The sequence below is a fragment of the Gallinula chloropus genome (assembly GCF_964237585.1).
Source record: "Gallinula chloropus genome assembly, chromosome: 8".
NCBI lineage: Eukaryota > Metazoa > Chordata > Aves > Gruiformes > Rallidae > Gallinula > Gallinula chloropus.
Window position 1 is genome coordinate 5378171 of NC_140093.1, and position 27687 is coordinate 5405857.

General features: G+C 41.8%; 1 protein-coding gene across 1 annotated transcript in view; it reads right to left on the reverse strand.

Annotated features, from left to right (window-relative positions):
- The window catches only part of STAG1 (STAG1 cohesin complex component), a 119299-nt gene that overhangs the window by 63841 nt on the left and 27771 nt on the right, over positions 1–27687 (reverse strand). The window contains exons 4-5 of the mRNA XM_084267464.1: positions 26768–26864; positions 2802–2878 (exon numbers count right to left, since the gene is read on the reverse strand). Coding sequence (XP_084123590.1) covers positions 2802–2878; positions 26768–26864 — 174 coding nt within the window. The remainder of the gene's footprint in view (positions 1–2801; positions 2879–26767; positions 26865–27687) is intronic.

Genomic DNA, 27687 nt, shown 5'->3' on the forward strand with positions numbered 1-27687 from the left:
TATGCTATTTTTTTAACTTACAATTATAACATAACTAGACAAGTCCTTCTGAAAAGCCTAGTAAGATGAGAGCATCTCATCTGGCTGAAACAGGAAGAATAAGTTTCCAATAAAGCTGCTTTATGGGATCTTTCATTCCTGAATACCAATAAAAATGTGACAAAGCATAGCCCTGTCCAGTAGCTAGAAAACTCAAACCAAAAGAAGTTTTTCTTCACCTGCTAACTCTAGCAGAAGAATTATAAGGGAATTCATCTACAAAGCACCTGTACTCAGGAGCCACGCACCCAAATCCTGCAGCAGATGGACATCCATGGAATTCCCTGCCTCAAACTGAACCTGTTGCAGCAGTGAATAAATCTAGGTCCATTAAGTCCTGCACAAGTGCTCCTCTACTCATCAATGCTTCGATCCCTGCCATAAATGCAGAAATTAGGACCAGCAGCCAGCTGATCACTGTAGCACTGAGGGAACGATGAGATAATCTTGAAAAAACAAAGATAGCAGCAAATGTGAACATCTTCGATGGAGATTACGATGTTTTCTGGGTAGCACGCTGTGCTAATGAATAGATAAGGCAAAGCAATCATTTGTTTCTGGGAGAGTTAACTGGTGGACATTAAACAGAGGACCAAAAAGCACTGGAATGCTATGCTGATCGTAATTGCAGTTTGACAGCCTGCTGAATGCAGAGACAGGTTTTTCTTTGGTTACTTCATTACATGTTTTACCCTGCACAGTTCTGAAAGCTGCTCGTGCTCTGACAGCCTGTATTTCGGCTTTGCGACTTGTGACTGCGGCATCCTGCACAGAGCAACCTGCAATACTCTGACTAGGGGTACAAACACAGGTCATGGAACAATTATAAACTCACTGTGCTGTGATCACCTGGTATACAAACATCAGCAGAAACCTGTGCTAACTTCTCCAATGTTCTCCACTGCCAACAGGGTATAAGCTCATTCCACCTCTCAAAATCACAGAATCACAGGGGTGGGAAGGGCCCTCCAGAGCTCATTGGGTCCAAGCCCTGCCAAAGCAGCTCCCTAGGACAGGTCACACAGGTCGGTGTCTAGACAGGTCACCAGCCTGCAGTCTAAGACTAACAATTTCAGGCTTTTCTACTAAACCCCACAAATTCTTTCACAAATCCATTCAAGTGTTAAGGCAGAAGCCAATGCAGAAACTTTGTTAGAACTGTAAAAGTTCTGACAAGTTTCAGGTAACAGAGAGAGAGTACCTGTAATTCTTTGAGATGTGTCACTTACAGCTCTGTTCACACTATGCAGAAGGAGGAGAGTTGTTTTCTCCGTTGAGAAAAGAACACTTTGTCAGCTTTTCAAAGGGTTTTTCTGAGAAATATTTCCTTCTGTCAACTGTGGGACAATCCTCCCTTGGGCAAAGTCAATGTTCTTTGGCTTTTGGATAGGGTCTTGGCCACTCTATTTTGTACAATGGGGCTAAACTAAAGACAATAAATATCTGTCTCTGTTTTCAGACCACACAAGTAAAAATTCACTCATTTTAGTACTTTGGTTTAAAAAAGCAAAACTAATTCAGCCAGAATGCTGCACAAATCGATATACAACCCTTCAGCTAAATTTTATTGACCATACCATCCTACCTATACACCAAAGCCCCGAGTGAACACCCAAGTACCACAAAAGGAGCCTTCACATGGCTGTAGATAAGTACTCAGTTAAACATTTTCTCATTCATGGCCAAGAACAAGACAGAAATCCTGCAGAAGTAAACCCTGAAACGTGAGCAGCGCTCACATTTATAGTTTTCCTGCTTCACTTCTTGCATCCCAGCCTTGGCGTTCCATTTAGGATTAGTCAGAAAGACACTGCAGGGCAGCAGAAAATTAATGTGTCAGCATTTGCTTTCCTCACTAAAGAACATAAATACTCTGTGTGTTCATTTAAGGCTTTTAAGCATGGGAGGAAAAATACAGTTCAAAAATCTCAAAGCTAAAAAGCATCCACCATCAGGAACCTTTTTGTTTTGACAGAAGATGCCCAATCTGAGTTGTAATACACTTATTTCAAACAAAATGCTTAGATCAAGTTCCTGTTTGGTTTCAATTGCCATTTCAAATGAACAGGACCTTGATCTGTACACATCAAACAGAGCAGAATGCTGCAGAAGCCTGAAGTCCTGTCTTGGGAATCTGGAGCTCTTTGTTGCACAATGCCAGCTCCCAGAAATGAACTTCCAAAGGCACAGTGTATTTTAGTGGGATGAAAAATCTTCCTGCAGTTTTTACTGCGCCCTCTCATTAACCTCGTACCCAGGACACAGACAGACAAGGAGATCCCTACAGCAACACCAAGACGTATGAGGGTGCACACACACCCTGTCCAGGGCTAGTGTGGACCCAGACTAGTTCTTGCTGAGTCAGACTTGGCTAAAGTCCCTTACAGGACCGGACGTGAGCTCGCTTCACGCTGTTGCGTGGCGGTACGTATACTTCTGTCCTTAAGCTGGCTAATTAACGAAGTTTTCAGAACCAATATTTCAGCATCCAGGGGGTACTCGCTCCACAACCCTGACTCCTCAAGATGAGCAGCTACAATCACCTTTTTCAATTGTTTTATTCCTTTTTGCTTTTCCATTATTACTCTTTCCTGAAGCTCATGCTGGCTCACTAGTCCTCATCCAATGGTTTATATTGCCGCTTTGCTTGTCAATGCAGTTTCCCATACTGGGACACTGCTTAACCACCAGTTTCTTGCTTACTTGCAGAAATATACTGTAATATATTCCATAACGTTTAAAGAACAATTTGTATACTATACCTCATCAAATTCTTCTGTCATTTTCCTTATGATTTCTGCATTTTGCATGTTCCTGAACATTTCGATTCTTACAGTACCTGTAAGGCAATGAGGGAACAAAAGAGATTAACACAACCCAATTTTTATGCCCAAATATCAGTGGTTTTCTGCTGCTAAACTTACAACTCAGTAACACGTATGAAAGGGCATAAATGCAGTAACAACAGAACACACTGAACAAGAGGGTCTCTTGAAGAAGTGGGTAAGAAATAAATCTCATCTGTCCTGTAAAGTGCTGTCAGACTAGGAGTTAGGAACATTTTCCATCTTTACACTCTTTACAACCAAGCAAGTGTGATACAGAGGCAATAGGAATGAGGACTCATGCAACGTCTGCAGTTACCAAGTGTCTTTAATTTTGTGTGCCAAATAAAATGAAGGGCAGCTTTCAGTTCCATGGCCACTCCCAGGAATTCTCCACCTTTTAGGCTGGATCACCTGGAGTACAGATATGCCACCATCTCTGCACGGAGGCACAGGAGTGGCTTTCAAACTGCTTCCCTCAGGAGCAGCACGGCTTGTTGACTCAGGCACAGCACCATGGGGATGGAGCTGCAGCACCTGCACCCAGAGCTAGTACGACTGTGTCATGCGGTGTCACTGTTGGCAAGTTCTTCCAAACCAAAAGGCTCCAAAGGGCTCCAGCAAGATGTGAGCCAGCTCAGGACCAAAAGCAGCATCACACCTATGCCATTTCTCCATCTGGACTGTGCCATTCATTGTTCATTACCCCAGTAGTGAAGTTGTCAAGATTAACTTTTCATTGACCATTGGACAAAGCTACCAACCCTGAAAACAGCACAATAGCAATGAAACTCTGTGTTACTTGATCCTAAATTCCATCAGTGTAAAGGAATGAAGTATGTTACAAATTATTGCCTTTGCAACTAGGCACTGCCTAAATATCCAGCCACATAGCACAAGTCAGCTTCCATTTTTGCTGCTGCACAATCTTCTTCTGGCAATGGAAGAAACGCAGAAAAATTAAGCAAGCTGGAGAGCTACAAACCCCATCCCAACGTCATTGATGTTACACAAAGTCTCCCTGCTTTGGCAAAAAGCTCAGTTGGATTAATGATCCACTGCAGGGCTCAAAATTCAAATCATAATAGAAGCAGCTTAACATGTAATAGTATTAGTCCTGTACAAAGGATAAGTAACAATAATTTAAGTATACAAAGTGTTATGAGAATGTTTTGATTCTGGCATTTCATTCCTTGATAAACAAGCATTAGAAACATACACATTTCAAACTGTTACAGCACACCAATTCCCATTACCTGACCAGTGGGACCTTACTACAACCCAACTTAACCGCTGACTTCTTGAATTGATTTCACCTCTTCATGAACGAGTATTTACTTGTTACCTCTTTCATACTGGGCAACACTCTCACCCCCAGTTCCAGCACCAGCAATTTAAGGACACTCAGGGTAATTTCCATATTCCCAACAAGAGATGTGCAGTGCAGTATATTAATATAGAACAAGGAACCTGAGAGCACACTGCCACATGGCAGCTGAAGGCCTGTTTTATCGCCTTTGGAACCACCAGTAAATGCAGATCTATTTTAATGTTTCCCCTAGTATTGAAAGTTTTGCTTTGAGTAAGTGGAAGTGTTTCCCAGCATGTCTCAGTACATTGAGCAGTACACAGATACTCTTAGCAACCACCCTCAGCCACATTGATCCCCGCTCCTCACCGCGTGCTGTCATCCATCGCTCTCCCCATGGCAATACAACCCTCATTTCATAAGTAACCTACTGACCTTTGTTATTTTCGGGTTTATAGTCCTGATTCTAATTTTATTCTTATCTACTTATGACTTTGTTAATATCCATAAATATCTTCCACGTAATATATAACCACATTGCTTTGTCAGAAAGAGTAAAAGTCCCAGAACTAAAACATCTTGTTAATGCACTTCACTCGATCCAAGTCCCCCATCACATAATCATGTTGTGGTGCTCTCTTCTCTCCCAGAGGATACAAAATGCAATTACAACATGGGCACTATTACTTAGGGCTCAGACATCCTTACTTCTTCAGTGACCTCCCACGTGTTACTTCACGGCCAAGTATAATCTCTCCTCAAACAATTTTTCTCAAGGAATCAGTTTAAGGAGGTGGCTACTTAAAGCATTGCTGTGGATGAGGCACTGCGGGATGTGGGTTAGTGAGTAATAGAAGATGATCTTGGAGGTCTTTTCAACCTCAAGAATTCTGTGATTCTTTAATGCAGGACCTTTGCAGCTGTAGTCACTGTGCTCAGAGGCAGCCAACGGCTTGTACTGGATGCACACACCCTCGGTGTTACCATCTGATAATGGACCATACACACCGTGCCACAGACACGTGGAACCTGCCCGCTAAGCTGACCAAGGGGAGAGGGTGCAAACACAGGACTACAGACCATAGGCAGTTTCCCTTCCATCACAGAGAGGCTTTTTTTACCTTCCATGGCTAGAACTGAGATGGCACCATCGACATTCCGTGTGCTTCAGGATTTCTACTGACCACTGTGCAGAGGTGCAGGCTGGTGTAGATTCTATACACATCTTCCAAACAAGCAACAGTCCAGGTCTTTGGGGGAACACACAGGGCGAAACAAACTCTGGACATCTCCTAGGGATGCCAACGTGGACACGAGCTCAACGCTGCCAAGGAAGTGTCAGCAAGCATTAAGAGGAATGAAGATGAACAGCACTTTCCAACTCACTGTCATCTCTTACTCTTCCCCACACCTTTTCAGGCAAAGTTTACTGGAAGTCACATCAAGCAAAATGAGCATTCCCACCTATCCAGCCACAGGTAACACCTTTGCCCAGACTGCTTTCCCCACTGACCAAGCACAATCCTGCCTGTTGTTCTAGGAAACTGACTTCACACTCTGCAATTATGCTACAAAGACTGTTCACAATGCATTCTGTGGTATCATTGCAGCACTTTGGTGATACAGGGGTCAACACTGCTCTAATTTGTAGCTTTTACAATTAGTGAAAAACTGAAGTATCCCACCATTTAAAATACAACAGGTTTTCTATAAAGTACCATTGAAGGTGTGGAGTGTATTCCTACAGTCTCTGCATTACTCACAGTGCTACTAGTCTTCTTTTCTACTGGGCAAGTGTTTTGTCCAGTTCTGGGCTCCCTGCTACAAAAAAGCCAGGGATCTCCTGCAGAGAGTCCAGAGGAGGCTACGAAGGTGATTAAGGGCCTGGAGCATCTCCCCTATGAGGAAAGGCTGAGTGAGCTGAGACTGTTCAGCCTGGAGAAAAGAAGACTAAGGGGGACCTTATTAATGTTTATAATTATCTTAGGTATAGGATGCAGGGGGAAATGGCCAGCCCCTTTTCAGTGCTCTGTGGAGACAGGACAAGGGGCAATGGCTGCAAGTTGGAGCATAGGAAGTTCTGCACCAACATGGGGAAGAACATTTACCCAGTGAGGGTGAGGGAGCCCTGGGACAGGCTGCCCAGGGGGTGTGGAGTCTCCTTCTCTGGAGATATTCCAGCCCTGTCTGGACACCGACCTGTGCAATACAAGCTGAGGAGCTGCTTTGGCAGGGGGTTGGACCCAACAAGCTCTGGAAGTCCCTTCCAACCCCTGTGATTCTATGATTCTATCATGAAGCTCTCACTCCATATTTAGTGAAGAGGATTTAAATTGTCTTAGCTGTTAACAAGCTGAGAAGCCTGTTCTACTTCAGTACTAAGTTCTCAGTTCAAGCTTACACCATTTGCGTTTTAAAAAGACTCCTTGCTGATGTGTATTTCCATAATGACAAAATTCCACTTTAAACTTCCAGTTCAAGACAGATACCAGTTCTATTTGTCAATAATTACTCATGTTACCCCACCAAGCTTTTAAAAGTGAAAATAAAATACCTATAGAGGGGACAACACTATTTCAGCTAGAGAAGAAGAGTAAAAGGCCCTATGCAAAAGTGGATGAATCACTTGGGGAAAACAACAAAAAATCCTGCATGCAAAACATGATGGAACATTTCCTGGAGGTAGAGCATACCACAGAGTCCGTGGCTTCAAAACATCTATTTACAGGAGAAGGCTCACTGGTTATAACAGTAAGCACTGCAGGAGAAAAGTAACAACAAAAATCTCAAGAGCTTTGTAAGGTGTGTCAGCTTTCAAGTCTGAGCACAACCAACCTGTAGTAGCAGGAGTTTAAGAGTTTAACCTGCAGCCTGGATGCAGGTTGTCCCACGACAACCTTTCCTCCTCTGAAATAGAAGATCCTAACCACTGGTCGAAAACAGGCAACACCACCATACCAAATACTACCCTCCAGTGGCCCCCTGTATATGGCAATTCCGGTTATTTCCAGAGGAAAGGGAAGCTCATATGATGGAAACAAGGCCACTACATAAGTGGTACTCCAGCTATAACAGCCCACAGTCATTTAAACACTACTGAGAACAAATTACTCACTCCTAAACGGACTCTTGGAATCTAAACTACTGACATTTGGTAATCAATTACGTACTGTGTAGTATACTAGCTATACTGTGTCGTCAGTTTTAACCCCCAGCACCTTTAGTCACAAAAGCAACACAGCCAATTTCACCACTTCCCTTTGGGACCAAACTGAGTCAGCTGCAAGAGCAGTGGTGAAGCCAGTGGATGTAAAGTAAGCCCAGAGTCTCCTGCAAAGGAGGATTAACTGTGGGACCGTGATTCACGGTGGCTGATTGTGTACCTGAGAGTCTCTCTCAACCACACACACTGGACAAGCAGTTACAAAAGGAAGATTTATAAAGGCATCAAGATGAAGACACTAGAAGAATCGCACCAGAAAGTATGATATGAAAAAGACAATGTACCCTTTTGCATTAGCTGAAAGTCGATAGCTGGGATTAGAGCACTGGGAAGTAATTTTGACTGTTAAGAGAGGACAAGTTTAATAAAGGTCTCAGAAGGATGGACGATGATTACAGAACTGCTGGACGAGCCGTATTTCTTTCCCTCGCCATCATTAAATGTGCATTTTCCATCTCTTTTTCCCTACTTACCATTTAAATCCTAAGAAGTAATCTGCTTCTACAGTGTCTGGAAGCAGTGTTTAATCATCTCAGAACTGTTGGTGACAAACTTCCACACAAAAGCTGATAAACAAAGACTGAAGTCAAAGCATAAAGAGCCCGTTATTTCTCACTGCTCAACTCGGGTCATGCTACACTTCTGTAACACTTCCTTTACTGCTCCCAGAAGAGACCTGCTGGAAACTAACCAGAAATTACTCACGCCCATCAAGAAGTTTGTTTTCTGTGGCTTGCTCACAAGTGCATAGGCACACTGAAGCCAATCTTACCTCATTGGAATCAACAGGCATTAATCATTAATTGCAATGGAAGCAGTACTGGGACAGCTGAGGTACATCCAAATAGACATCGGGACTCCTAAACCACACTGGGGCTCCTAACTTTCTATTCTGTGCCTGAAAACTGAAACACTTTCCTGAAACCAGAAGCCAGGATACTAAAAGAAGTCCGTCTAAATGCTTAGTTGAAATTCAGCTTTTACAGGACATGCAGGAGTAAAAGACCCTTTTACTGACTTATTCCTCAATTCTTCCAGTTGCACGGACTCTACATTGCCCAACTTCTGCTGACAATGAAGTAGCATTCCAAAGCCAGTATCTTCTTAAGACCCAGCCCTGACTCATTCTTGGAACAGCTTGTGACAGTGACCCTAAGTGGTGACTGCCTAAGTGGCAGCTGGAAGTCATACTTTATGCAGCACACACTCACATTTTCAAAACCCCATAATGATCTCCCTCATCATAGAATGGCATGGGTTGGAAGGGACCCCAAGGATCAGAGAGTTCCAACCCCCCTGCCACAGGCAGGGACACCAACCTCCAGGCCTGCACAAGGTTACCCAGGGTCCCATCCAACCTGGGATGCTTTCTAAGCATCAGTCTTGATAGAAATATGCTAACCAGCAGGTATAAAAGCTGTGCAAGAAAAGATGATAATGGAGCTGACAAAGTTTACTGGTGACAGAATTATTTAGAACAGCTACATTAAAGTGCAGTCAGCACTGTCAAAGGATTTAACAGTAACGAAGTCGATAAAACAGCAAATAATACTCTTCAGGATAAAAAAGCATGCTGGTTCCAAAGACTGCCAGGAGAAAATTAGGCCTACAAAGTTTAGTGCATATAATGTACCATATTTCATGCATTCAAGTCTTAAAATTTTGATAAACAAAACTTCCTTAGGCTGAGTTTAAGGCAGAGAATACTGCTACGATACAGCTCTACAGCATCTATACCTGGAAATTCAAAGCTGCTTTTCATCTTGCTGTTCACACCACTGACTAGCAGAAGCCAAATAACTGACACCCAACACCACTAAACCCCCAATCCAGCATCTGTATTGAATAATTTCACAACATAGATCTTTTTGTGCTTTGATGGCTCCAAGCAGTAACCCTCACAAGGTGCTCACCTTTCTGTCATGTCACTTCAAACCTGAACAACAGGATCTAACATCAACAAGAGTGAAAAGCTGAGGAGCCTTTGCTGCCCCAAAGGCAACGCTTTGCTCCTGGTTAAGGTCTTCAGGCTCCTGCACTTGGCCACATCCAGCAGCCGCATCCTGTCCCACATTGCCTCAGTTCACTGAGGAGGACACTAGGGGTTCAGCAGAGCACAGGTACAAGCCATCATTACACGAATCTTGCATTTGGCAGTAGTTTTCAAAGCCTCTCCCTGCCTGGGTCAGGGATCCCTTTGTGCAAAGGCTGAGCAACGTTCCTCTATTTGCTGTTCTTACCCCCATTAGATTGCTCTTTCTTGTATTCTTTTGGAAGTGGGATGGTCAGAACTATGTTCAGTGCTCAAGATGCAGGTGAAATGTAAGTTCAAGACATAGTTTTTCTTTGTTTCTAATATACATACACACATAAATTTGTCCTCTATCTCTAATTCCTAGCTTTGCCAAGCAAAGACGTTATATTGTCAAATTATTCATGCTGGCAGCAGCCCCCAGGAGCAGAGCATTAGTAACTACACATCGCTGCATGTGTGGAACCAGACCTTGGCTGCACGCTGTCAGAAGTTACTCAGATCCAGGAACATAAACACAGGTAGCTGGGAGGTAGAGCTGAAAGTTAAGTGTAAGATACAACAATGTAAATATTTGAACTAAGCCCATTAGGTGTACCTAACCCTTTCAGAGTGCTTTTATCAAAGAGTGTTTTCACATCCAGACTCATCCATCACCCATGCAGCCAGCTGTGCTCCCCTCTGTAACGAGAGGGGCCCAGCACAGGCCTAATCTGTATGTGTAAATACCTGGTGGGAGGGTGTAAGGGCAACAGAGCCAGGCACTGCTCAGTGGTGCCCAGTAGCTGGAGAAGAGACAGACCCCCCCAAACATGAGCACACCAACAGAGCACAAGTGCAGAAGCACTTCTGTAGCCACGGGCAGAATCAAACTAGTGTTGCCATTGCTACCAAAAGGCCATGAGCACAGTAACCATGCCTGTCTTTACCCCACACAGCCCTTGTCCCAGGCAGTTTGGGTAGTTAGCAACAGGTTAGGAGTGTCTCTTGTTGCAATGCACAGTTGAAGCGTGGGGTAGTACAACAGCAAAGGCCTTCGGAATACACAGTCTGCCTGGTAACTGCTTTCAGCTAGGACCAACCGCTTTGTACCAACACTTTGTGCTTACAACATACCAACGTTGTCTCTCTCTCTGCTTTCTACTTCCCAGCAATGACAATAAACCCCAGAGCAGTTTTAAAAATACCCAGCACTCCTTGAAGGAAAAATAATGGATCTCTGTTCCACCACACTTGAAGCAGCTTCATATACTCTAAGTTCATTACCATGAATTTTTCTGGACAGCTAAAAGGTTTAATCCACCAATTCTGAAGGAAATAAACAGAAAATTATTATTTTTAAATAGAAGATTTATTCCTGTCCTGTTTCTTACAATTTTTATCAAATGTATGTCCATGCAAGGACAAACTCACAGCTAGTTATTTTCGTTAGAAGTCTAGAAAAGTAGAATAATTTCCTGACTGTCAGCTAGTCTAAACCCTTCTCCAAGCAGGGGGGAGTATCTCCAGGGATGGAGCCTCCACCACCTCTCTGGGCAACCTGTGCCAGTGATCCATCACCCTCAGAGTGAAGAACTTTTTCCTAATACTCAACCTAAATCTCCCCTTTTCCAGTTTAAAATCCTCACCCCTTATCCTATTGCTCCCTGTCCTTGGGAACAGTTCTGCCCCAGCTTTCCTATAGGCACCTTTCAAGGACTGGAGTAGGAAATCAAAACCATGTTTAAACATGTAATATGTTATCTGAAAAATACTCCTCACAGACCAGTACAGGTACCACATCTGCTGCTGCAAAAGCTTTTTCTATCAACGACTCTGTGCCTGGATTAGCCTGTTACACAGCAGAGATGGGATCTGTATTGACAAGGGGTTTACATGGAAAACCTAGCTGAAATACCAGAGGGAAAAAGCCCTTGATGAAAGCTACTGTGGAAAAATGAAAGGAAGAATCATCTTAAAAGTGAAGTTAAAACACCACAATGGATGGAAGAACAAGAGAGCACACACTGGGGCCAAAACCAGTGGAAGTCTGGATATGCCTGTAAAAACCATAATGTGAGAGGGAAGTGACACCTCAGAACCGAGAAAAGATAAACTGCTGGTAGGTCTCAGGAGAAGGTGGGAGAAAAAAAACAGCACTCCAGCAGCTCAAGCTGAGATCAGCTGAAGCTGCGTGGAACAGCACTTGGAGGTGCAAAGCAAAGCAGGAGAACACACACAAATCAAACAAGTGTTGACAAGACAAACTAAGTGGGAATGTGGAAAAGGAGCAGAAAACTGAGAAAACTCAACATGGAACTTGTATCTCAACAGTGGATGTCTGGGATTCACTGAGGAGTATTCAAGAGCAAAATAGAGAAAAAGATACACATATAAACTTAATTATACTAAAACCCCAGAGTTTTAACTAAGTGATAAAGCAGCAAGTACTGAAAAAAAAGTGCTGAAAGACAAATAGTAATAAATAGAGGATGAAATACAAGAGGGAATGAAGAGTTTGAGAGCATTAATTAACACAAAGACAGTGGACTCGAGGGGAATAATTAATCAAGACCCACTAAGGAAAAAGGAAAGAAGAAAAACAGCGAGGAACATTGAAAGGAAGGCAGGTTTAATCTGCCTTAAATGCTTACTTACCATCTCTCCTCACACTGCTTTGGATCATACACCTTACACATCTTATGTCAATTAGCTGAAATGGTGTGCTTTGCTGAAATGAAGAAATGGCCCTGGATATTGTTATTGTTATGGCACGAGCACTGCTCTCTGTAGCTACCCAAGTGCCAGGCACTACTCACACAGCCACAGAATAAAGCATCCGCCTTTCTTCCCCCTTCCCCACACTGGCTGTGGGTCTCACAGCTTGGTGGAAAAATCTTGGAAGTGGGAAATATAAATCAAGCAATACTGGGGTAAACCAAAGAATTTTAGCACAGTCTAAAGCCAATGTTTTATTTTCTTTTTCTTAGCATTTTGTAACAAACCACTCAGACTCTCCCACCCCAGGTTTCAGCACTCAAGGCACTCTTTCCTTTTAAAGTTTCCCAGTGGTCCTGCTCCTCTGCTATCAGTGTGATGTGCCTGGGAGTCTTAATATCGGGATGGCTTTACTGTAATGATCTCATACTTTTAAGGACAGTACCTAATTTTCTGTATATTACCTTTTTTACTTTTTCTTGCACAACTATACTCTCAGCTGGAACTCCATGTCAACACAGACTCTGTCTAGTAATTGCTTCGTTGTCCTTCCCACATGAAGCTTTCCTTGAAGTCCACAATAAAAACACTGTATGGATCAACTGCTTGATGAGAATGTTCAAAAATTAAGTTACATTGCTGATTCATGACCCTGTTCAGCCCAGTGTTCTGGCTCTGCCACTCTGCAACAGCCTAAAGCAAGCTCACAACACGCTCATCTGATGGAATGAATACAATGCTCGTTTGGCTGCTGAAGCAAAGCCAAACCACGGGGAAGTACACCTGTCTGTCTGCCTCTCTCTTCTCCTGCATCCCAAGCTCATCTGTGTAGAAGTGCCCTCACAGAACACACTCCTTCCTTGTACTTGTTGGAATCCATAATTTCTTCCTTTTGCCTTATACTTTCCTACATTTAAAGGCAAAAGTTGACCTCTTCATCCTTCGTTTCACTGGGATGTTCCAGTTTCCCCATCTCCTTACACTCTCCCTATTAATGAGCTCTCATGCATTTTATTAACTTTTTTCCTAAGGCATTTAGTCCTTTTTTTCCTGCTATTCCAGGCTGATAGGAACTAGTAAGACATGCACAGAGGACTGCCCATTTTCAAAACACCTGCCACCTTATGTTGTTTCCATGAGATCAAAGTCTCAAAATCCCTACGTGATAAAAGCATTGCTCAAAACTGCGGTGTCTTGCACTGCTCCTAACCAGAATGAACCACAAGCTCTGCTCAACACAGGCAGCCTGACAGAACACTTCCAGGGGTGAGGAGTGCAGGTGCTCCCCTTTTTCAAGCACAGCTTCTTGCCTAGTTTTCATTCGGAACACTGGGAAACACCAGCCACTTAGATCAATTCTGTGGGTACTTCCCCAAAAGCAAGCTAGTGGATATTCACCTGTGCCTTTATCAGCCCATGTTAAATCGCCAGCAAAGCCCTGCAGTTTATCTCTAACTTGTCTCATCTTCTCAGCTCAGGCACTGAACCTGGCCCATAGTATTGCTCCTGATATTACAACCTATCCTAATCGCAAGAAAGCTCAACGATTAGTACCTATGCTACAATGAATATACCTTACAATTAAAAGTGCACCATGCTAATACACGTTACTTTGCACTATGCTAGTATTACTCTACTGCATAGTCAAGATCAATTAACCTAGTTGATTTGGGTAGAGACCTATTTGCAGCCTACCAACACTTAATGGGGTCCCACAGGAAAGGGGGTTCCCCAGGGAGTGCAGGGACAGGCCAAGGGGCGATGGCTTCAAGCTGGGAGAGGGCAGGGTTAGGGGAGATGTGAGGAAGGAATTCTGTACTCTGAGGGTGGTGAGGCCCTGGCACAGGGTGCCCAGAGAAGCTGTGGGAGCCCCATCCCTGGAGGTGTCCAAGGCCGGGCTGGATGGGGCTTTGGGCAGCCTGGGCTGGTGAGAGTGTCCCTGCCCATGGCAGAGGAGCCGGACTAGATGATTTCGAGGTCCTTTCCAACCCAAAGCATTCTGTGATTCTAAGATTCAAATTCTTCCTTCCTTCCTCTGGTTATTTTTTCCTCCCTACAATGTATTAAACACCTCTGTAATCACTGAGTTCAGTTTACTAAGCTACCATTTACTACAAAAGCACTGTCAAAACTAAATCCAACTTTAATGTTACATCCCATCTAGCGAGGTAAAAGAAATAACAACAGCTTTATATAAATGCCATGCAAACCAGTAATCTCTGGCCAAAGTATCATACAACCAGAGCAATAAAGCAATATACCACGCTAAACCAACTGACAACTCTTACAGGCCACCCTGTCTTTCTTCAGGCCAAACAACTTATACCAACAGCTGGGCCCATACTCCAGTAACGCCCTGCAGACTGCTGAACCCAGCCACTGCTGCCTATCAGCCAGCTGTTGACATCAAGGCCTCATATAAAGGCAGGCATCTCAGAAACTTAAAGGAGTTTTGTATTTACAACCTTATCTCAGGTTATAAATATCAGATGAATTTTATTTCACTCTTTGATCTTAATTGATGCATTTTTAATACAAAGAAATAACTGGAAGGACATGAAAATGAGTGGCAAGATGAAAGGTAATGAGAAGTCTCTACAAAATTCCACATGGCACAGAGAAGATGTATATGGAACGATTTGTTACGTCTCAAAAAAATCCCAAGGATGATGACAATGAACTATCAGAGAGCTAAAGTGCTTTTTCCACACAGTGTATAAATGAAGTAAAATCCTGCTGTTAGAGGCTACCATGGAAACCAGGAAAAAAAAATTGAGAAGGGTTGGAAATAAGGTATCAAACAAATTTGAGAGTTAGAATACCCTTCGTTGCTATTAGACAAAATGTTTTGTGAGTGCTTATAAAAGGGCCTGGGCTGGTATCCTTCTGTCTGCAACATTCTCCAAGGGGCCCGGGCAGACAGGACACACAGAGTGTTTGAAATTCTTTAGAGCTCACTAAGAAAAATAATAAATGTATCTGTTTGACAGAAGCATAAGTAACTCCAAATGTGTACATCATAAAGTGAACTCTGAACCATGGGTATAGTTACAAATTGTCCAAAAAATATATTCCCCAGTGAGATCTCACAGGACAGAAGGGGGAATAAGCTGTATTCTGCATACAGCACCAGGCCTAAGTCACATTTCCACATGAACTACAAACCTGTGCTGCCCTGATGCTAGCTGCAGAACACCAGAGTCTCCAGAGAACGAAAAGCAAACTAATTCATCCAGGTTTTCTGCATCATTATAATTAAGATTAAACCCTTTGAAATTCAGATAAGGACTTGAAGACAGTCTGAGAATCTCCTATGATTCCTCTGTTAATCAGGACTTAACATTCCAATCTGTTACTGCAATACCCACAAGTGGCACCAGAGATTGCCTGGTGTATATTTTCTTCTGTATGTGAACAGAAAGGATTACATCTTTCTGAAACAAATTCCATGGTGACAGGTTGATTATAGTTTAATACCTGCTTGGCAAATTACCAAAGTGCTGCCTATCCATAAGCTCCATCTTCTCATAATTCAGAGCAAAAAGCTGCTCTATCATTGGCCACCTACCCACTGGTTAAATAACAAAGGAAGATATGGAACCAAGCTTATACCTGTCCTCTGAACCTGAAACCAATGTGCTTTGCTGGTATTCTACCAACGGTGCCACATCAGGATGAAATTATGCTTTCTAGCCAGGCATGATAGTTGAATTTATTTTCTTCTCTCTTTAAAAGCCAATTGTGTATATGATTTGTATATAATTCTCAGTATTGGACTGCAAAAAATCAGGTTTTTGTTTTGTTAGAGCATAGTTTTAGAATAACCACCTCACCGCAGCACAGAACTAACCTGGCTTCACAGGCTCTACAGAAAGACTTTAATGATTTCTGTTATATTTCCCACTGATGCTTGCTTCACAAGACCAGAGAAACTTCTGCTGGCTCCAAACTGTAAATAAAACCTTAAGACAGGAAGTTCTCATTGTGAGACTTGGTGTTAAGAGGAGAAAGGTCACTCGGCAATCTGACTGGCCCAGCAACCGTTGTCATTTCCACTCACCTCCCATTTCAGAATCCACAACTGACACAGGTCACAAGACCAGAGGCTGATCTACAGTTGCAGCTGGATGACATGGGAATTAATGCCTTTTGCCACTATCGAAGTCTGAAGGGAACACACTCTCAGGACTCTAGTTGAGCAATATCCTTGGAACCAAAGCAGTTCCCTAGGAATAACGCTGTCATGCACACAGCCATTTGGTCCACTATGAATTCAATGGGAAACACAGATGCTCTAGTTGCCAAGATCCCCTATTTCTTCCCATTTGTAACTCTGGAAATGAAAAGTAGACTCTTGACAAATCCAGCTCTAACTGAAAGAAATTATGTTGCTACGGGGATCTGTGGGCACGTACCTCACCTGGCGTGTTACATTTGGTATTTTTTAAGCTTTCTCCAAAAAGCAGCTGTCTAAAAGGCAGCCAGTGAGAACATGGAGTAACAGCAGTTATTTGTTAACCTCAAAAGATATTCTTTTTTTGAATTGCATCTGCCACCTCCTCAATGAAAAAAAATCCCAAATTAAGTTTGAAAGGCTGATTAAACTGACTTGAAGAATACAAGATGAAAATCGAAACAGGGTGAAAAAATGGTTTAAATCAACAGAGCAGAAAAATGCCATGCGTTTATGTCACCCCAAACTGAACTGCCACTACGACCACCAAACCTGCAAACTATTCTCAGCTAAATTATTTGGAAAAAAGGCATTTATTTCCATCAAATATACACATACTATCTCCTGGGATAGTCTGCCATTTAATGAAAACGATGCCCGTTTGCAGCACTGCTGGGTCCCTCTGAAACGCCCTGATTATACAACCACATGAAGTCACTCACACACTATTCCATTTCCCTATACAGACTAGGCAATGTGTGCATTAATCACCTTTGCTCTCCCAAAATGAAAGCTTAGCTGTGTCTTTTAAGAGTAAAACTCTGGTCTCTCCTATCTCTGGAAGAAAAATTGCCTTTAAGGAAGGTTATACACTATTGCTGGTAGTTCGGCATCTTTATTTCTGAATTGTTTCTGAGCCTAGGAGCATGATCAGACCCAGTTTTGGTTCTCACCTCCCAAACAATTCTTAGGACAACAGGAGATTAAGGGGGTTTGCTATTTGGGGACAGGCTGGTGGGTAAAGGGACTGGTTCTGTATCTGTTTCTGCATCTGGCTGACAGAAACTTTTGGGAACAGGGACTCTCCAGTTACGCCGGTCACAGCCCTGCATAGCTGTGCAAACAGAAGCTCAAGTCAACCTCTAAAATACAACTGCAATTCTGCTGGGCTGCAGCGTGAGTCACAAAATATTCCCAACTTCCCTTAAAAATGCCCAAGGGAAGAGTTCGCTGCATTCAAACAAACCCTGCAAACTCTTCACAGCCCCCTGCTCCAAACACGCACCCCTCACACCACAGCTCCTGTGACCATTCCTGTATTCACCTACCCATCAGTACCTGTGGTGAGAAGTGATCCCATATCCATCATTCAGTCTTTCTGGAACTCCCAGTATTTGTTACCTGCTCTTTCTCCAACATCGATAATCCCAGCAGAGTACTCATTTTGAGGCAGGTCTCTTATTTCCAACAGTTTTTAAGATCTTCTTGCTACCTGGTTTTACTGAATTTCAAGAACAATCACTTCATAATGGCAACAATTCTTTGTAAACCACTGGCATTTTCTACTACCTCGTAGCACACAGCGACCTGAAGAACTTAATGGTTCAATTCTCATAGTCAGCTAAATAATCACGATCCAGAAGCCTGTGCTGGGAATAAACATGGGCTTGCCATACTAAATAGATCTAAAGGAAAACTCAGTTTAGTGGTTTAATCCTTGAGAATTTTGAGATCTCATAATTTCTAGAGTCTAAAAAATGTAATTATTTCAAATAACAACATCACTGGCTGTATCTATGTATCTAAATATATCTACAGTAAGTTTTCATTCCCAAAAGTCGCTATGAGTACTTCTAAACCTTCTTACCATTACCACAGTTCCCCTAAGTCAGATCACCTTACAAGTTATGCCGAGTAATTATTTCCATAGTGATGAAATAAATGAAATAAAATAAATAGAAGAGATTGTGGTAAATTGATCGAACTCCATTAAAGGTATTTCAAAAGATGAAGCCATGAGTTTGTAGAAGATTATCACTTCCACACCAGGGCAGTGCCTATGAAACTCCCCAGGCTGCTCCTGAGAGGAAGGGCTTTCTAACCAGTCAAAGGTGATTTAGCCACCTACCTCTTGAGTTCATCTCTCTGTGAAATTGGGCCATTTCCAACTGAAATACCCAGGACTCAATGTTCTATGTGCAAAGTACCAATACCAGTTCATAGAATCTCCTGGGCTGGAAGAGACCTGTAAGATCACCAAGTCCAACCACAGCCTAACTCTGCCTAATCGTCATGACCTTAACCACAACATCTACACACCTTCTAAATCCCTCCAGGGATGGTGACTCCATCTAAGCTGAAATTTAAGGTAATGGTGTTAACTGCAAGATGCATGAAGCATTTCTACTGATCAGCTTGCTTCTCAGCTGACGACAATTCTCCAAGAACTGGGTTTGGCTTTCCTAAGGGTTATCTGTTTCTCATTTAAAGATGGCTACAGAGACTGATGACAAGGGAGCTCCTCACTGTTCCTCCAAGATTTGATAATAGTTTTGTACAACCTCTGTTTCCACCCGTCCAGGCAACCAAACACACTCCACCATGCTGCTTGTTTGATATGAAGGAGGAGGATGTAAAGAAAATTTAAACAAGTCTTCTCTCTAATGGGTTTGGTGCTCCTTGTGCCAGGAAATGTCATAACTTCCAGTGAAAGGGAGGTGAAAAATTGTATGGCTCAGCTGGTCAGGTTAAAGACAACTGAAGCAATGTGATCAGATTGACATAAAGAGGGAATGAAGTAGACAGCAGTGGAGTGAGAGTAGGATAGTGTCTATTTAAGACCCCCCTTTTTATTTTTCCAAATTTAGATGTATCTTCTTTGAAACCCAGGCTGCTCTTTTTCTTCTACACCCAGCTACCATTGGATGCTTGCAGATTAAGGAAATACTGGACTTGTTTCAACCACTTTGTGCCTGAGAACGAGGCTTTTTCATTAGGCACAGACCTTTTTTTTCATCCCTGCCTTTCTCTCTTCAAAAGTCATTACTGAAGCGTGTACTAGCACTGCACTTACCAAAACACATCTACTGTTTCCATAAGGCAAATACCAGAATGGTCATTTTTTCTCTCAGTGTTTGCTGAGAGAAATCTCAGTTTTGGAATTTCATTTCCACACTCGGTCTGGAAAAAGTCAGACTCAACCTTGGGTAGAATTTGCATCTTTGGAACTAGAGGCACGAGGAGCCTTCCCATTTGTTATCCCCTACAAAAGTGATATTTGATCACTTTTCCTAATTCCTGTCTTCACAGAAAGTACCATCTCTGACACCTTGAAAAAAGCCTTCAGCGATGCCTCTCATGCTGAAGCAGAGACAAGCTCCTACATGGGCACAGTCTACTCACAAGTCTCAAACAATCCTACCAAAAAGAAAATCAAACTAACGTTTTTCTTATCAGCTTAGTACAGAGGTGTCCCTCCTCTATCAAATTCATACCAAGCAGAAAACAAACTATAGAGGAAATGGCACAGGTAGGGCTAGCAGGACAGCAAGGATTCCAAACCATTAACACCAAGAGGCCTTTATTGCTCTTCTCTTAAAATGTTGTAGTGTCAAAGCATCACCGACCTGAGAGCGCCTTCTCCACCAGTCCCTCTGCAGTCAGCGAGCGGTACCATTGTCCAGGTCGACATGGACGTAATGAAGTAAATCCCAGGGAAACAAGCAGCAATATTTGAAAGCCTTATGCAATTTATGTCCAATGAGCAGTGCCAAGAATGATTTTACAAGCTATGCTTTTACTCAGTAGCACACAGGAGTAGCACGTGGCCTTTGTTCCACCCTTACAAGGCGTGCTTTCATTTCAGCTGAGATGGGAACGTACCATACAGAACTGGCAGTGCAGAACCTGCTCTTATACTATAATTTCAAAGGGAATTCATCTTTCCTTACATTACACATTTGATCTAAAATATTCTAGTATCTTCAGTTCTGTCAATTAATGAAATAAAATTTATTTCAAATTATTTCAAAGTTTATATTGATACATATCAATAAATTGGTTAATAGCTGCTGTTAAACCAGCTTAATTTCGGTCACATGAATAGCAGTGAGTAATAGAAAATAAGGTTTGGTTTAAATTACCATCACTCCTGTTACCAATTCACAGGGTGAAATCCCAGACTGAAGGCAGACCTCAGCACAGCAGGTATTTCATTCAGATTTTGAAACCACAGGCTGGTATGCCTGCCCTTCATTGCTGCCTCCTATGCTGAAAGGTCAGCGAATTCCTGAGAGTTTTTTTCCCTAGTTTCTGACAGTGGTTGGATGTAGCTTTTGGGAAAAAGATGCCATTAGTTCACAAGTGGCCATAAAATGTGAAGCAGTATTTCAGATCTTTTTTACACTTTCAGATCTGATTTAGTTCGGGGTTTTCTGAGGCTTCAATTCCCCAGAAGAATTTGGGAGATGCAAAGAACCAAAAGAGAAATTAATTTGTAGCTATTTTTCCCATAGCCAAATTAACTTTGAGGAGCTACAGAATATGAAAAATGAAAAGAAAAACCAACCCAACCCCAAACAGTAAGGAAGAAAGAGTATATCAGCTGAAAAGCACAGCTACAGGAAGAAATACTGAAAACTTTTTTTGGTTGAAAAATGATACACTCAATGAAACCAAAAGCTTTACTTTTAAGAATGACAACAAATACCAACCACTTAGGCTTAGCTTTTTCACAAAAAAGTATGTTACCACATTCATTGCTAAGTCTTTGATATGAACTTTTCAATCTTACCTTCATTTCAGAACAAAAGAAACATTTAATGCATGTCTAGGAATCTGATTTCTCTTCCACTCAAGCCAGTTAATAATTTGCACCTGATTTTCAGTTTGAATTTGATGAGCTTTCACTCCATGATAAACAAACAGTAAAAATGACCTCAAGGCTCAGAAACAAGAAGGACAAAGTTCAGATCTGGTTTATCTGCCCCACACACAAAATGAAAATCAAGTAGTTTCTACCTTTCAGCCTTACCTTCCCATTTCTCAGTGTGGTTTAACAGCTTGCTTTTAACTGCCTCATACAGTTATTGGGGGGGTGGTGTTACTCCTCTATAGCCAGCATACAAAATATTTGATAAATCCTTCACGTTACAGTGACTTAAATCATGCATGAGTAGGCATCCTTTTTTCATGTGTATTAGTCCTTTACTTTGCAGCTTCTGTGGTATACTCACACACTAATGTGGGATTTTGTTGGAGAAACTGAGAAAGCATATTTTATACCCTTAATAAAAATACTGGCTCCAACACAAGGAGTAGCATTCTTGCCTAATTTGTTCAAAATCCTACGTGTTTGGGATATCACACAGTAAGTGCAGAGATAAAGTGTGCCGAAGCCAGCAGCATTTCTCACCAACGAAAGGACCGCTCGCAGGAAATTATACTTATCCAGCAGCCTCCTCTCCATGCTCAGTAACAACCACCTGTATGGAATGACATTATTCCATCCACAACAGACTAACAGTTGTTAAACCATTACTCTACTTACAATGGTATAGCCCCTATTAAAGTATTATTAATCAGAGTAATTAACAGTATTTCCTGGCCAATTTGCTTTCTTAAATCTTTACCACAGCAAAGCAAGCAGCTGCTTCTCTGTTTCTTTTCCAGCGGTCACTTTACAGTGCTTTTTCCTGGGTTTAGCCTTCCATTTACTTTGGCAAAACAAAAATCTATTACATTGCCTTTAATTAAGAGCACAGAACATTAACCCAAATCCAAATGAGCATGCCTCCTGCATTCAAGCAAGTTTACTCCCCACTCCCACCCTCGCTGACTCAGTTTGACCCCTTCAACCACGGGATTTTTTCTGACAATCTTACAAGAACAGGTAAGGAACGACCAGAGAGTCAAGGCTGAGAGCTGGAAGAGTGTGGATTCACAGGTGGCAGTCTGAATGTTTGTTCACTACCATCTGATTCCACACAGGAACCTACAGAGAAGATATTGAGGTGAAAAACAAGATGTGAGAAACATCATATAAAATAAATTCACCTGCTTCCTTCACCAACTCCTCCTAAAAACAACTTCAGTGTGCCAAATTACAAAGCTACTTCAATGGAGAGCTCCTCACAATCTAGAGAATCTACAACACTGCTAAGAATTTCAGAGTGAGGGAGTTCCACCAGCTTGGTTTTATCTGTAGCTGCTGTCTCAGAGCTGTCTGCAGCAGCAGCAGCGCTCAAACTGTTTCTGAAAATCTGCTTGAGAATTAAGGTTTCTGGCTTTCCTATCAGAAATGAGAGGGAAGGAAAGGGTGAGAGAGAAAGAATGGGAATAATTTCACTATATACTTGAAAGCAGTCAAGTAGTTCTCCTCTTCAACTGTGAGAAAGATCTTTTTTCCCTGCAAAAGAAAGCTTCTTTTCTTACACGGACTCGATGGGTTGGTTTGTGCTTTACAGCTGAAGAGGCTGTTTCAGCCACTAATTGCTTCTGGTTAGGAAAAAAATATTTATTTCACAAGCACGGCTCTCTGCCTTTCAGACATGGAAAGGTCAGAGTGCTTGTGGGGTTCTGGGTTTGTTTTGTATCAATAACAGAAGGGAAGAGCAGACAGCGATGCAGATACCCAAGTCAGCTCTAAATCCACGGAGCTCCAGAAATGACAACAGCCTGGTTGTCATAGCAGCAGAGCATGATACCTGAGCTAATTACTCAGTCTGAGAGGCAGAGCTAATTAGCCCAGATGCAGCATCATACTGACACAGTTATAATCCTTCTGGGACCTGGGCATGCATATTGCTGATTATAGACATTTCAGCTTGCTTGCAACTAGCTCAGCAATCTCCGCGTGCTACGCTGTGCTTCGTGCAAAGAAGGGTTACAAAAAAAAATTTAAAAGGCAAAAATCTGTTCCTACAGAGAAGCAAGCAATGAAAAACTGCTCAGAGGAACCCCCACTAAACTCCAAACGCTGAGTCTGCAACAAAAAAGAGGATGTCTGTATCCACAAGGCTACAGAACAAACTACAGCATCTGAAATGGAAATCTCAGTGGCGTGGCTACACTTCCACTCCCCAGCCAAGGGGGAGTTACCTGAAAATACAACACCCTGAGTGCAAAAAAAGTTCCCTGTTATCTAAAAATGCAAAACCTGAAATGAAATTTCTGATAGAGAAGTAGGAAGGTAAATACAACACCACCTGCTCTGCAGATCATGAATACTGTGGAAAATAAATACCAGCTACCAAGGAATAAAAAAGGGTAGGAAACAAAAAAGTCACTTTATCACTCCTTGTTAACTATTTTTCTGCCACAGAAATACAGTGTAACATCACTGAGAAGCACACACAGACAAGGAGTGACAGGCAGGGATTTTTGTTGGTATTCCCCAAGAAAAGAAATAGCAAGATAAAGGAAAAATTCTTTAAGAAACTATTTTCACTTCTCTGTACTCAAAATCAGGAAAGGCAACAAACATACCCACTGAGCAGGCAAACCAGTGGGAAGATGGGATGAAAAGTGATTTAACCCCTGTGCAAATCTAATGCTTGAATTAAGATGCTTCTGGTCGTTCAGAAGCTTGCAATTGATACCAAGCAACCCTTTAAAGAGTCAGCAGCATTACTGAAGTCATGCTAAAACCAAATCTCTCCTGTTTTAGGAGACATTACCAAGTGAACCAGAACACGTTATATAGAAAGGGGCTAAATACACAGATACACAAAGAGTTGACAAAGGACAGATGTATTTGGTTTGTATTTATTCAGTTTTAAGTTGCACAGACCTTTTAAGCTCACCTTAAGCACATTGATTTTACCACTTTTTAGTATTAATAACTTCCATAGCATGCCTGCTTATTCACAATTACAACAGATCACTTCACATTCCAGGAACAGCTCTAAAGAAAGCTGGAGGATGCAAAATCCAAGCGTAAGCGCTGCCCAGGAGAATGGGATAAATATATAAAAATCAATGTTCCTCTAAACAGAAAGGTATTTTTGTCAGAGTCAATACTGTTGCTAAATAAAACAGTTTGGTGTCTAAATGGTTTCTAATTTAAGTGACAAAATAGGCAGACACTCATTACCTGCTTAAAACCTCCAGAAGTAGTACTATGCTAAGTGCATTTCACATGTATTTAGATATTAGGTAGTTCTAAGCATTATTATTTCGATTTATAAACCAAACAACACTTTCCAAGTTTTCTGAGGAACCTCCTCCCAAAGTCAGTTGTCCTCCTCCTCTCAAGTTAACAATCCCAAAGTTAGATATATTATCAGTAAGCATTTAGGTCAAGCACTGGGGAAGGTGGCTGGAGAATCCGAGACAATGTTAGTGGAGCAAACTGAAAAGAAGAAAATTAAGGAATATTAAGGAAGATAAAACAGCCATTGAGATCCACAGGAGCTGTTATTTATCAGAAACAGAAACAAACAAGAATGCCAACAAAATCTTTAAAGGGAAATAAAAATATCATAATAGAGCATATCACCCAGGAAAGAGAAGCTTAGTCTTCCTCACAAAACAGAGACAACCCCCCAATTTCCAGAGCTCATCTCTGTTAAGGACAGCTTAGTATGCGCTTTACCCTGAGCAGGGTAACATCTCTTCTGATAAACTTTCTACTTATTCTAGAAAATAGGCACATTTCTGGAAACTGGGAAGACCTGTTTGCCAGGCTTTTAACCCTGCTTACAGCTGGGTTAAAACTGCAAAACTTCCAACACAGAAATACCCCCCCCCAAACACACTATAAACTCTGAGGACAAACTGGGGTTTTGCTTTCTTTCTGCTATCACGGCTCTTTGGGACCAGAAGGTCACTACAGCAAGCTCAGCACAGAGATATCCCCAAGGGTACAAAACAGAGTGCCAAAAATGGATAGAAAGTCACCATTTAAATAAATAGATGAGAAGAAAAAAATAGATGACATCAGCCACTGAAGTGCTGCTGCTTCCCAGCCAGTAACAGAAAGCTTTTCTGGGAAGCAACTGCTACAGCAGCATATGGCTGACAGTGGGCATTCAGCCTGCAACAGTTTAAAAAACATGAATCTTCTGAGATTATAAGAGTTCTGCTTCCTCTAACGAGGAGAAAGAAAGGAGAAAAAAAACTAGAGAGCAGCAGGGGGATGAAGATCTATTTATGACATTCCTCCACCAAAAGCTTGCATCAACAAGAATAAAATAATATATGGCCAAGCATCCTTCTGGTTTAATAGTGACCAAATTCTTAGAAAGCAGCCTGTGGGTTGTTTTGGGGTTGGGTTTTTGTTTTGTTTTTAAATATACCTACAGGAAAGTGTTAAAAAAAACCCCAAACAGAATACAACTACTGTCAGGAAAGCTGCCAAACAGGTCTGAAAAATATTTTAGGGAATCTGTGTGAAGAGTACAGAAACTGACACAGGCTGGTAATCTCAACCCTAAGCTTCAGCCCTTTCACAGAACATTTCCAGAGCTTCAGCCTTTCCTATCATCCACAAAGTAAGTTTATTTCCTTAAGCTATGAAAAAGGGCTGCTGAACATGCTGACAGCTTATATTTCTTGTCTCTGATGCTTTTACCTGCACTTAGGACTTCATCTTATACTTAAGAAGGAAGAAAAGGGACTTCTACACAGATTATTTGATGCCTAAAGGTACATTTCTGTATCAGTTAGAAAATGAAAAAGAACTTCTCAACTGTCAAGTTATTTTCAACTCCACCCTGAGCAAATTATAGGAAGCATCAGAAGACAGTAAATAGTTTGGTTCTGGGCACTATGGAGAGAACAGAGCTCTGTGTATGTCTCTTTTCAAGGCTGACTTAACTGAAAAAAGACAACACATGAAAAATTCATTAGAAGGTAGAGCATGGCAAGAGAACGCTGGCAGGGCTGACTGCCGCCTGCCTGGTGATGGGACAGCCTAGCTCAGGTAAAAAAGGCAGGCTGCTTGCTGCTGACTTGAGAAAGTATTACAGAGGGAGAAATACAATTGGTGCTTCATCCAGAAGAAATGTTTCTTGCTAACTGAAGTCGACTGAAGCCTGACACCTCCTTCTTCAGTTTAAAAAACACCCCATCGTTTTCCTAGAAAAAAAGAAAACACAGCAGAGTTAAGGCACAGTTACACCTATGAACTCTTGTAACAAAAAAATGGGCAGAAACAGGAAGAGGAAGTAAAGATACGCCTACCTTGGTGAACAGATCTTTTGTCTCCTTTTGCTGACGAGCAGTGTCTCAGTGGGGATTTGTACACTTTAGGATGATGACAGGAAAGTGAGAAATAGAAAGGGCAGGCTCTTGCCAAACAAGCTTTAAATAAAAATCAATCTTGCATGTTGACATTAACTCTGTATAAACCATGCATATGAGGAGTACTGGTGCACGTGCCTCCCACATCTCTACCAGCATTTGCACTAACACACGTTTGTACAACTGTCAGATTTATTCCAGACAACTTGTTGCCAACGTTCTGTACCTCGACATCCTGAACACTGGATAAAGAAGTTGATTAAATCCAGAAGTGCTATGTCCCTGTCTTGTTTATATGATTCAATCCAGTCGTCCACCACAGACTGTCAAGAAAAAAAGAATACTTATCAGAGACTCTGAAAAAGTATTTTTATTAAAGGCAAATGACTTAATTCTTTTCAGAATATCATTTTATAACTGAGCATTTATTTTGCATAATTAAACACGTGTACAAATTCAGAAATCTATATGCCTTCTCTCAGGGTGGAGACAGAACAAATACTGTTAAAGAACAGAACTATAGGCATTGCTTTCTGGTATTGGAATTGCATAAACCCAGGTGCAAACTGACTTCACTGTAATTCCTCAAAGCTCTACTTGCAGTACGTATCCAGCTTGAAAACTATGTTGATAAAATGAAGACTGTGATTCTGCTCAGAAAAACCAACATATTCCCAGAAAATTAATGAGTAGAGACGCTCTGGGATAAAAACATCATTTGTATTGCACAGTGACCATCTCAGTCTTTATAAAGGTCAAGGTAGGGTGCCAGTCATTCAGGAAAGCTATACGCAGTTCAGGAAGACAAAAAGCATCAAGGAATGCTTTGTAAATAAAAATAATACACAGAAGTTTGGGAGTCAGTAAGTCACCTGAACCACAGTATGTGAAGCTGTGTCAGAGTTTCAAACTGCACTGTCAGTGTCACAATCACTGACAGGCAGGCACAGCACACAGCCATTACCATGATGCATAGCAGGGAGGAGGACAGAAAGCATACAGGTGTCAAAAACGTTTGTCATTTGTCAGATATTAATCTCTGGGGATAAAAAAAATGTGCCTCTGTAGCTTGATGAGGAAGGGCATTAAATTAATTTTGCCAGTCACCATACAAGCACAATCACAGCATTAAAAAGAATAAATGGC